The 12,611-nt window shown below is 42.7% G+C and overlaps 1 protein-coding gene across 1 annotated transcript in view; it reads right to left on the reverse strand.

Moving 5' to 3' along the window:
- Positions 1-12,611, reverse strand: part of SV2B (synaptic vesicle glycoprotein 2B) — a 29,186-nt gene that overhangs the window by 14,442 nt on the left and 2,133 nt on the right. The window contains exons 2-3 of the mRNA XM_013958384.2: positions 1,814-1,994; positions 987-1,138 (exon numbers count right to left, since the gene is read on the reverse strand). Of these exons, the coding sequence (XP_013813838.2) occupies positions 987-1,138; positions 1,814-1,994 (333 nt within the window). The remainder of the gene's footprint in view (positions 1-986; positions 1,139-1,813; positions 1,995-12,611) is intronic.

Raw genomic sequence — 12,611 nt, forward strand, 5'->3', positions numbered from 1 at the left:
GATACTTGCTGTCTGATGTTTTCCTAGGAATATGCACATGAGTTATCAGGAAGACCATGTGACATGCAGATTTTTGTTCCTCAGGGCACTCACATATTTCAAAGTCCTCATGTCTACTGTTTCTCTACCATTTCCAGCACTGCACAGGGAAGCCATTCCACTTCTGAACTAGATTAGGTGAAATCAGACGTGGCCCCCAGCATGTTGCATGCCCAAGAGACATGTCTCCAAAAACACAATCCCAAGAATATTGGCATCTGGCTAAGGAAAAGAATGTGTTGTCCTCACTACTAATATTCTTAGCACCTAGTAATTCTCTCCTTGAAGTTTTTTTTTTTTTTTTTCCATAACTGGCCCAACTTTACAATCAATGTCAACATGAGCTTTGCAATCAACATCAACATAACCTCAGTTCCGTTTCCCCTGAATTCACTGGCATTTAGGCTAAGGGGTCAGGATCTGACAGTATAACTCCAAATGATGTATTTGAACCTTTTGATACAAAGCAGCCCTCATGTCACAGAGTCAATCCTACTTACAGCCTCAGTCATCAATCAGTCAGTCAATTTATCAGATCACCTATTTTTCATTGCTTTAGCTTTTACAACCTTGTCAATTGTGCCAGGTGAGTCTCAAATGTGTTACAAATTCTGCTGTATAACTGCTCTGGAAAAAAGACAGTCCTCCACCTTAAGACAGGTAGGATTTTTAAAACTCCACAATTGTAGGGAAAAGTTTGGTGTTGATAAAAGTAAGACTAGTTGTGGTTTTAATTCTTGAAGAAGTTAAAGTGCCTAATTACAACACTATTGTGTTGGGAACAAATGTCTAACCAGACCTCAAGCCCTGTGCATTTAAGATATCTATTATTTTCAGTGTTGTTTATGCTGGGATGTGTAAGGACTAATATTACGTGTGTGGGCCTGAGGTAGTGTAGTCACGCATGAATGTAGCGCTGCCAAAAGCTGAAAGCACAAAGCAATTACCGTAATGTGGAATGATGCTCCAAGCCATCGCTGAAGCAAAAATGCCACCAATCATCCAGAACATGCACAGCCAGCTCAGGTGTTCCCCCCTCTTCTCCCGAGACAGGAATTCAGAGAAATAGGCAAACACGATGGGGAGGGATCCCCCAATACTGAGGAGAAAAAATAACACAAGAGAAGAATAAAAGTCTTTTTTCATGTCTTTATATGAATGTCTTATGATTGCTCATATTAAAAAGGAAGGTCACACTCACAGATTCACTGCACACATGGAGAAAATGTCCAAATCTCTTTTTGGCTGGACTGGTCTTACATATCAGAGATAAGGAAGATCCTTGTTATGCTCTGAAAGCTGATTTTACTGTGCAGTTTATACAAAGGTAGTGTAATGCCCTGCTCTTCATGTAGACATCTCCTCTGTTGTTCTTTGGCAAGTTCTCATTTTAGGGAGTCCAAAACCAGCTAGGCGATAGGAAAAGCAAGGGTTCTTTGGAGGCCCTGGCACTCAGGTGAAAAACTGAGGTAGACATTTATCAGTCTCCCTGGACTTCATCCACAATTTGGGCAGTACAAGAAAAACATCAGTGACCCAGCTTTCTTACTGATAATGCTTCCATTGACATGACCAAGGTACCTCGACCATACTAGGTAAACAGCTGGGCTGTCCCAGCTCAAAGGCTGAGACACATCTCCAGAGAAGCCCAGCCAGTCCTTCCTTTTTACACCCCACAAACCAATCCAACCACTGCACAGTTCCAGCTGAGCAGTGACAGAACCTTCATGGGAAAGGGGAGTCCCTGGCTGATAGACTAGCCAGAGTTACCCACCCGAGGCCAGAGATAAGGCGGCAGAAGAGAAAGAATCCGTATCCCTGGACGAAGGAGGAAAGGAACGCGAAGGCAGCATTGATTGCAAGTGATATGATGAGGCATTTCTTCCTTCCCAGTTTATCAGCTAGGCCACCCAACACGACAGCCCCCACCATCATTCCTAGGTAGACTATCAAGCCTAGAAGAGAGAGAGAGACAGTGAGTTAGGTAGCAACCACTCTCCCATTTGCTGAGTGGAAACAGTTTGCTATCCCAAACACAGTCAACATCAGCCACTGTTCCCCCAAATTGTAGACAACTGCTGCCCAAGATCTTCCTCACAGAGGAAAATGGAGATGGAGATACTGCTGAGGGCCTCACACATATCCTAACCATTTCAGTGAAAAGCCCATTTTGTTATGAACCAGCATACATAACGTAGAAACAGATACAACTTTTCTGGGCTCTGTATGCTTCTTACAATTTCTCATTTTCCCAAAAGCTGTGGAGTCAAAGCATTTCAAAAGCAGTGCATGAATTTAAAGAGAGCTACTTTCAGGCATGTCTAAAAAGCTCTTTGAATTTTGCAAGCACCCTCAGGAGACACTGTTACTGTCCAAATAATAATCATTAATATTCCTTAATAAACAAAATAGGAGCTGTCCTAAAATTTAAAACTCTCTAGTAACTGGTTGTTCATTCGTTCTAGGTTTTGCACCTTGGGAATCAGCATAGCCTGCTCTGAACATAAGGCAGATGCCTTAAAAAGCCTTAAAAAGTTACCTCTACACTTCACATTACACGTGGAAGTAGAAATACCTCCATTCACCCATAATGAGCCATCTCAGGTGCCAGAAACACTCTAAACCTAATTTCCCCATCTGCCCATTATCTTGGATCACTACCTACTGCATTGCACTTTGCAGTATAGACATACCCTCATTCGACCAGACCCACATCTTTCTTTCCCCAGTCTCACTGCTCACATATCCCCTGCACATAAGCAATGGCCAGGCATAAGCAGCTTAGCATGCACGTGTCCCAGCTACGTGCCATCAACTGCAGAACAAAAGTCTGATGTCTTAACTCCACTCACCCCCCTGAGCACAATGGGACTGAGGATGTGTAGGGAAGAGGCTCCCTCTGGTCACTGTTTACAAGCAGAAAACCATGAGAGGTGAAAGACTGAATGGATAATCTCTGCAGGTTAACTATTCTACCCATGTTTCCTTTGGAGCATTTAATTTCTTTCACTTTCCACTTTTCATAGCATTACCTGAAAGAATCAGGCTATAAACTCAGTCTGACCTGTGTAGCACAGATACCTGCTCTGTTACTGAGCCAAGGTCTTATGTCTAACTAAAGGACAACTTATAGAAAATAGTAAAGTCTTGATCTGAAAATTTCAGGAGAAGGGAAATTCCACTGCTTGTCTTGACAGTTTGCACTTTAGATTAATCACCTTGACATTATTAAAAAAAAAAGTTATTATTTTTAACTTGACTTCATTAGATCTTTCACCATGGGGTCTTCAAAAGACAGTTTCAGTGAATATATTTAGTACCAAGCTGAATAGGAGAAAATGGTTCTCTTCTCCAAATACACTCTCTGTATCCAGCTCACTATGTGCTTGCAGCCCTGGCCCAGAAAGCAGGGCCATTGTCCCTGGCTGTCCTACCAAGACTGCCACCAAGAGGGCCACCTATTATATTGCCTTTTCTCTTGTGGGGGTAGCAGTGTGAACAGAACTAATTAGTAACCTTCCCAGCTCCAGGGATTTTGTTTTTCATTTATTTTATTAACTTTCAAGATTTAAAGACTTCCGTTAGCAAGAAGAATATTCCCAGGAAGACCCACAAGCTTTGGTCCTTTTGCTGGCAAAATTCCTGTTGAAGCCTGCAGGAGTTATGATATGAAAAGACAGCAGGAGCAGATATTAAACACTTAAAATATGATAGCATACAGTGCAAATCAGTACTTGAGAGGCTGGAAATGATGAGCTAGAGTGAAATGATTTGCACTGCTGTTAAGGGAAAACATCTGGGAATCGATTAGTCTAGCAGCTGGCAGCAAATGGACCAGGCCTTTGAACAACAAATAATACGGTTGTATTTGGCCTCTGCGCTTAATTTTTTTTGCTTTAGGCTTGTCAATAAACAAATCTTTGTTCATTCCTTTGAGCCAGGAAAGATATAAGGATGGAAGGGATCAGGCAGGAGCATATGCCTCCAAGACTCCTTTGAGTGAGCCCAGATGAGGAAAGACTGCAAGGAGACGAACTATCAGTAGGTCTATTTTACCAAAGTTATATCGAGTTTCGCCACGTGAAGGACAAAGCCCTTCACACTTTGTCCATGTGCAGTGTGTGGCTTGTACTGCCCCTGTCCTCGCACTGCAGGGCCAAAATGCTTGGTGACCAGGTGACTTTCTTGCACATCCTGCTGGCCTGCTGACACCAAGGGCTTTGGGCAGCACATCCAAGCAGAATTACTAAGGAATATTACTATTTCTTAGCTAGCAAAGGACTAATGCACAGAGTTATTTGGCAGCTGATTCTGCCTTTCTTTTGGATTGCAAATGTCTGCACTCGATTTGAAATAGATTACTAAATTAAAAGCTATGCAGCAGAAGGCCACTGCAGCATTTCACAGGATGCTGGTCTCATGTTGACTAGAAGTGGAAAAGTTCAGACTTCCAAAATCTCCCCTGTTCCATAAGCAGAGCTGTGGAGTTACCTCTGTGAATTGTTCTGCTTTTTTTCTATCCACACAATGTCTACCAGATAATCAGAATTTTGTGTATTAAAGGCAAAAGACCCGCTCAGATCTGTTCCTGCCTCTTAACTGCTTTTTTACCAGAACAGCAGCATAGGATTTTGCCAGCACCCTGCATGATCCTATTGCCACAGTAAGCACTCAGCTGTGTGCAATCAATACCAATGCTCATTCCCCTACCCTCTCACCCAAGTTGTTCTGGTGATGTGATCTAAAGGTCCATAAAGGTTTCAGATACTGATTGGCAGCAATCAGAGAAGACACATACATATCTGGGAATATGGGATCTCTCTTTCTATTAACTTTGGCCTACAACTCCTTCACTGAAGTGTGAATTGCAAGGGAGAGCTTAGAAAAAAGCATACAAATCCAAAACCTTAATGAAAAAGGAATCATAATGCAGTGCTGTGGGACTTAATGCTTTTACCTTGGCTCTTGAGCCACATCTAATGTAGCAGCTCTGATCCCAGCTAGCAGAGAGAAGTGATGATGCAGCCTGTATCTGTCATAGGTATTTCACAGGCACCTATTCCGAGGGCAAATCCTGCCAGCACAGCTCAGCCTGCACTGCCAAACCCAGATGAAAAATGAATCATCAGGGAGGTTTTTGGTTGTTTTTTTGTTGTTGTTGTTCTTCCAAGAGAAAATCCTTGGATAGCAGATGTTCATCCAAAAGCCTCTTAATACCAGAAAATGACCTAGGTTAGGAGGAGGAGGTGGAGAAGGTTGCCACTGTGTTCTAGCCCACGATTTATTATAACTGAGTACCTTTGCTGGCAGCAGAACAGCCCGCTGTCTGGCCAGGGACAACTCCAGCAGCATCTCAGCTCAGAGAGAAGAGTGGATGCTCCATGCAGGTGAATGTGTTATGGATAACTGCTTTTGGTCCTTGCATACCTGGCTTGGCCATTTCAGCTGCAGCAAGTGTTACAGTTCCTTCTGTCAGCAAAGGCTCTCAGTCATTATACTCAGGAATACCCACAATGCTGGGAACTCATTTCTTGCACTGACATGCTGGTTTCCTTATTTTATTTAACCTGGGAGTTGAGTTTGACTTGGCCTGCACCATATTGTATCAGTAGCGACCAAAGGGACACAAGAGCACAAACTTCCCAGTATAGCTCCATCTTGCAGTAATTTCTGCCTTGGATTTACTCATCAGATCAATAGCCTATGCTTTCCAGAGCTTAACACCACCGAAGTCCAGGCAGAGGACTATGCCTAAAAAATATAAAAATCACTGGTTGGACAAAGAGCTTGGAGTCAAACTTCTTGGTGCCTGATTCTGGTTTCCAGTGCCCAGAACAGAGCAGACAAAGCAAAACCAGTTACCCCTGTCTGGAGCACAGAGAGACTTATTACTTAAACACTGCACTGATGCATGAATCAGGAAGGACAGGGCAGTAAGGCTAATAGACCCATCAAGAATCTTGGGCTGAAATGGTGATCTAGAGAACTCCAGTCATTCTTAGAAAATGTTTAACAGCCTGAGAAACACTCAGATGTCTTCCTTTGTCTCACTCTCAAATTTTTTCCAGTTGTATTCGTTATCCTACTAAAGAGTCATACAACCCTAAACACTAACTCGGGGTTCCCCTCACTCTGCATAGGAGTACGCTACCCTGCAGGATAAAGAGGGTTCAGGGCTCGTCATGGGAAGTCGCGACAGCCTGGCACTGTGTTTTAAACCAGCCATTGAGAACTGGAGTGAAGCTGCCTTTGTGGGCAAAGATCTGCAGACTTTGAGTTGAGGAGCCCAAACATGTGGTATGAGGGAAGATTATACCTCCACCAACATTCATTATTCATCAAACAGCAACATGTCTCAAAAGTGAGCTACATAAAAAACAGCAGCTCTGTTAATCAATGCCACTAACTGACACTTAGAGGATGTAGCTTTAATTGGTTGTTGTGTGTGATAAACCAGTGGATGCATTGTCCCTTAGAAATTTGAAACAATGAAGACGTGTAGTAAAGATTGCCTCAGGGACTATCCACTCTGGACTACCGGAGACAAACCATGTGGCCAGTTTCTGAGCTGAAGGATCTTCATTACAGAAATGTTTACTCCAGGGCTGAAATAAAATCAGCAGGATGTTTTATTATGATGGAGAGGTCTCTTCTGGGAAGACTACATGTTCCAGCCAACATCATAAAACCATCTTTCGGGGCAGCTGCAATAAAACACTCCATCAGATAACTGACCTTGGGATCCAAGATATAGAACAACTCCAGGGCTTACAGATTGCCGTGTCCTGGATTAACACCCTACCTTGGCATTCATTCATCAATAGATAATCATTTCTAAAAAGAGTCTCATGCATCACTTTGAGCGTTTCCAGGAGATTGCCTCATTCTTCTAGCAAACTTCTACCAGCACTTCCCTTCCCGTTGGCTCGCCAATGCCTTTACCCTGCACTTCTCAGCTGCATCAAGAGATTGGAACATGGTACAACTACAGACCTGCTGGGTTAGAAAGTCTGGCCACTGCAGTACTGCAGTGTGCATGATGTCATTTCATTAGGCTGTGGAGAAGAAACAAGCTGATAGAGCAATTGCTTAGTCAGATCCCACCCGAGTGCTGCCCACACTTACCGGATCACTAGATCACTGATACACATACAACATTGTAGCCACTAAAATGCTAAACTGTTCAATAACATAGCCGGAACCAAGGGGGAAGGGATGTAGTTACTCATGTCACCTCCATGCAGGAGGGAGAGTCTGCTGAAATACTGTGAGGAGAGACATAGCAGCGACTGTTACCTCTGAAAGAGATCTGGCTCATATCAAGTCTTGGAAACTCAAATTTCAAGGAGAATTGGACAAAGAAAAGCAATTCTTTGGAATAACTGAAAGAAATTATATTTCTTCTGCTGTTTTACTTCTGTCCACAGAATATTCTAAGGAAAAACATTACAAGGGTTCAAACCAGAAACTTGACTTCACACCTTGCAGTTATCCAGACAGATTTGGACTGTGCTAGGAGAGTTCAACTTCCAAATGAACACATGCAGCAGATATAGGTGAAATATTAAGGACAACTTCACATACGCCATTATTTGCAGACTATTCCACTGTAATGTAATACAATGAATGCCTGTGGGAAAGTCTGCAACAGCCTCACATAAAATCTGTGGAAAACCAAAGAGCTGAAGTTCTAATAAATTTCTGGTTATGACTCAACCAGTGCTGAAGTTATAAGGAAAACATGTGGCCGCTGGGCTTATTCCCACCAGAAAAGAGGTAACATATAAAACATTTTCATATTAAGAAACTCATTAGCCTTCATTGAAACCATGCACCCTGTGTTAGGCAGGAATTGTGAATTTAAAAGCTGAAGTTCTAGAAATAGAGACAGTTACAGTACATGGCTATGTACATGCTAAACCATCTTGTCACTATTTCAGTGTAATTAGAAGTGGACTCATCATGGCGTCAAACACGAAAAGGAAAAATGCAAGATTGATCCAGATCTCCATCACAAGCATAAATTGCTTTCATTGACAGTCAATGGGATTAAAGTTCTTAGAATTTAGGAACATCTGAAAATAGTCCCTTTCAAGTCACAACAAGGAATCTGGGAATAAAGGGAAAAGTCAAGCAGAAAAAATAGCTCGATGGGAAGAATTAGTCCTAGAGTGCTTTGCACCGTCAGCAAGGTGAGGAAGCTGCCTGGGCATGCATTTATCAGGCACAGAAGCATCTCACCTCTGTTAACAGGTTTACACAGAGCCAGTAGCAACAGAAACATGGACGTTCTTACCTGCTCTCAAAGCACAGGACACTAAAGGGACACGAAAAGAAAGCTTCTGATGGAGGAAGAAGCATCTTGACAACCCAAAAGGATTACGACCTTATATATCCTGCAGGTCCTATTGTAATACAAGCCAAATCCAGACAACCTTACCCAAGCAGCATCTGTCATACAAGGATGCACTTCATAGACACAAACAAAATTTTGTGAGTTAGGTCTGCATTGTTTGAGAGATGGATGAGGCAAGGCACAGGATCAGATTACATGCGAGTGATTTGAAGAGAGAGCAATAAAACCCAGTAGCCCTGACTGATTTGTTCTCTAACAATAGTCAGCATTTCCCAGAGCAGGCAACGGCCCCAGCAGAGGATTAGCTGAGGGATGAGTGGCCTTTTTTCCCCCGCTTCTTGAAATTTCTTATCTTTTTTTGCTTGTAGGCTTATTGGTGTGTTACCCGTGAACCTCACTGACTTTGTAAATGGAAATCAAATGAAAGGGTTTGCACTTGCCATGTTGATTAAATACAAGCAGAGATATTTCACCTACTGCTAATGGCCCTACTGCCGAGAAGCAGGTCATACGACTGAAACAAGGCTTTCCATTTCCAGAAGTCCGGGGGTGGATACCAGGCAAATTATGGCTGCCAAGTTCAAGGGAATTCTGCACATTCGAGCAAAAGGTGGATGCGTGAATCCACAAGCTCTTTGATGTCGCACTGGAAACGCACGCCAAGGGTTTCAGCAAGCACTGCCAGCATAGCGTGGGTGGGTGTTTACGCTTAGCTGGTTTCACAGTCCCCCCACAGGACTTGTCCATCAGTACAATAGGACCATCTGGTTCCCTGACACCCAGCCCCTGCACTAAATCAAAGTTTTCAACAGTGCAAGCCTTCGCTGTTAAACGAAAACCTGTCCCTGCTGGCTCTCGTCAGATGAGATTCCCATTGCGTCTACAAAGGGGCACTCAGCCTCCCCATACGGGACCTGCACAGCGCTCCACTTCCATCGCAAGGTGTCCTCATGGCACAAAAGCACCTTTTTTTTTCCTCCCTAACATACACCGCATGCCACTGGCACCCCGTCACTGCTCAGGGTGCTGCCTCCTCTCGCGGCAGCCTTTCTGCTGAGAGCAGCCAGCTACAGCAGAGCGAGAGCACTGCTTCCAGGCTCCCGAGCATTTATCCCGGGGCGGGGGGGGGGGAGTAGAGAAAAGCTACTGAGCTTTGCTGAGATTAGGATTTACTGTTAAATCAGGTAGATTTGGGTCAATGAGAAGCTGAGGCTAAATTTTACCTCAGCTGATAATAAAATAGCCTCTTCACACAAGTAAGAGCAGGGATGTTGTTGCACATCCTATTTAACCTGACTCACATGGCCAAGCTTGAATTTCGCCATAACTGCTTAATTACTAATAGGATTTTTTTTTTCTTTTTTTGATCTAACATTCCTAAGCCAAGAGTCTGTAAGATGATATTCTCCTTAAAACCTTATTACTAAATCATAAAGAGAAAGGGAGGCGTGTGCCCAAAAGACAGATTTTATTCTCAGTGTTCATGCGGTTGTTTTGCAGTCATAGACAAAGTGCTTAAATTTTCCTTGTTTCACTTTACTGGGCTGTGAAATGGTAGTAAGATACCTGCATCTCTGGGGATCTGGGAAGTCTGATGTTTAACTGTGCCTTTAGGTTTTATATGCACAGTATAAAAAAGTTTAAGACATGATTATGACACCATCTTTTATACGAGCTGTGTACATACTGCTCTGTGCTTGTAAATATAATGTTTAGTCTACTGAGAGGCAAGTAATAGCATTTAAAGATGTACATATATATGATATTTCCCCAAATAATAAGATTGTATGCCTCTCAGTACATGAGTGTATATAACATTTACGACTCTTCATTTGATTGTCCTTAACAAATAAAAAACCCAGGAATATTCTGTTTCAGTAAATTTAATAGATGCCTTATTATTATTGTTGCTGAACAAAGCTCAGCAAAAGCAGGTCTATCAAATGACTACATGAAAATAAACTTGTTAGAAGTTAAAAAGCTTATTCTTAACAACTAGTGTTAAAAATCTATAAAATCAAAGTGCTAAAATATATACAGTTGTTGGGTTGTTTTTTGTTTTTTTTTTTGGTTATACCTCTGCACTTGTCTTCAAAGTAGCATTTCACATCACAGAAAAACTTAAAATGTGTTTTGTCCCACTGGGAATAGTTAGGGCTAAAATAGCTGTTAATTTGCATGAGATGAGATGTTTATTTTCAGAACAAAAATGTAAACGTTTTCTAAGATGTGTCATATTCATTTCACACATTTCATGAAACACTGTGGGCATCTGTTTATTTGCAATTTTTGCATAATTTGGCCATAATTTGCTTGATATTTTTCTACTCTTGCTTCTTGAGGGAGGAAAAATATGCAATACACAGAGTACTTAATGCAAAATGCCCTTTTAGCAAAAGCCAAACTTCTCTAAATTGGTCTTTAGGGGGCATCTATTTTAGCTCTCTTATTTGTCTGTTCCTGTTTCTGAGAGGGTTTGATTACCTGCCTGATTCATCTCCCATTTGTTCTCTCCTAGCCTCGCTTGTTATGGCTGCGACATTCTCATGTGTTTAAACATTAGCAGCTGCCCAGAGGCAACCCTAACTCCATCTGGGATAAACTGATCATGTTCCCTTAGCAAAAATGCAATGAGATGAACAGTCACCTGAGAATAAACATGAGCTCCTGTGCCGAAATCTGTTGGTACATAGCAATAAGGTAAGGGACAGCAACTCATGCATGGATAATGACCCAGCGTCCCCAGAACCTCATGACAATTTGAGCAAAAGCTCTGCCCTCTCTAATCAACCTGCCATTCATTTCATGCAGACACACTCTTGCAAGAGCATCACTGCACATTAGGCATAAATTGAGGCAAAGAGCTCTGATTGCTACCCATTATTGTGACAAATCAGCCTATAAGTATCATTGAACCTTGCGTATTAACAAGATTAATTTGCAATAGCACAGCCCATAGAACGTCAAGGAAATGGAAACCCCAAGGCGGTCGAGCATATGGTAGAGGCTCTGTGCTTTGCTATGAGATATTTTTCTAGTCTGTGGCTGACGGGTGCTGAAGCTAATCCAGGAAAGGCTTTGAGGAAGATTATGCTCGTTTCCATCAACAGCACTTTCCCAGCCTCCCTCTCCAGTAGCTGATATGTGACTGTCGTTATCATGCAGAGCACCCAAAGCTGCTCAGAGGAGGGAAGAAACCCTCTTGCAGGGCACAGTACGTGGGACACCAGGCTATGCTGGAGGTAGGTCTGCCAACAAACCTCCTGTCTCTGCTGCGATCCGCTGTCTGCCAAACTACCCACACACTCTGCTCCCTGCTGCTGCCCTCTCGCCATGGTTAGTGCAGCAGAAAACTGCCCTCCTGCTCTGCGGTTCAGACCCAGAAATCTGCACTTTCCCCCTCGTACGCCCTCCAGCAGCCCCATGCCCACACCAGCCTCCTCGCCGCCTCGCTGGCTGGCACACTTCCTGGTGCCCTTGAGTATTCATTATTCACATCAATGCACTACTCTGCAATCTAATGCTTTCTAAGCCACTCTTAATCCCTTTTCACAAAGGATCATCTCACAGACCTCAGATCCAAAAGGAAACCTCCCACATGTGTTTAACCTGCTGCGGCAGAGAAATATATAGCAGCTGAAAAAGTATCTTCAACAAAAAAAGGCATACTGAATCAGAGCCCTACCTCTGGTGCAGTACCAATAGAGTATTACCATAAATATCCACTTTCCTTTCTGCCTTTCTAATCTCCTTCAATCTGACGTGAATCAATTTATTTTTAGGAAAATATATTTTTTCCCCCTTCTTATTTAAGCCACAAGATAGCATGAATGCAAGCTCCGAGAGCAGACCTCCAAAACCAAATAGGCTAAGGAGAGAGGAAATTGTTCTGCAAAAAACAGGTTCTCAAAAGGGCTCTTTAAAAGCAGACAGAAAAGGCAGCAAGAAAAATGCTGTTCCCTAAATTAGGAATTCAAGATTAGATCTGTTAACATGCAGTGGGCTGGAGCTGGGGTTGGATACAGACCCAAACATCTCCTTGCTTATTCAGAGCTTATCAGAACACTCTGAACTTTCAGCCTTGCAAATACTGAGCTGGAAACGGCAGGAGAATGAGCTCTCATGAGATTTCTTATTCTTTTTTACCTGTGGTTGGGCCAGAAATACCTCAAAGATAGATTTTCTTGTGACACTTGAAGTTTTCCGATTCTGGTGC

Source organism: Apteryx mantelli, chromosome 15 (assembly GCF_036417845.1).
Source record: "Apteryx mantelli isolate bAptMan1 chromosome 15, bAptMan1.hap1, whole genome shotgun sequence".
Classification (NCBI taxonomy): domain Eukaryota; kingdom Metazoa; phylum Chordata; class Aves; order Apterygiformes; family Apterygidae; genus Apteryx; species Apteryx mantelli.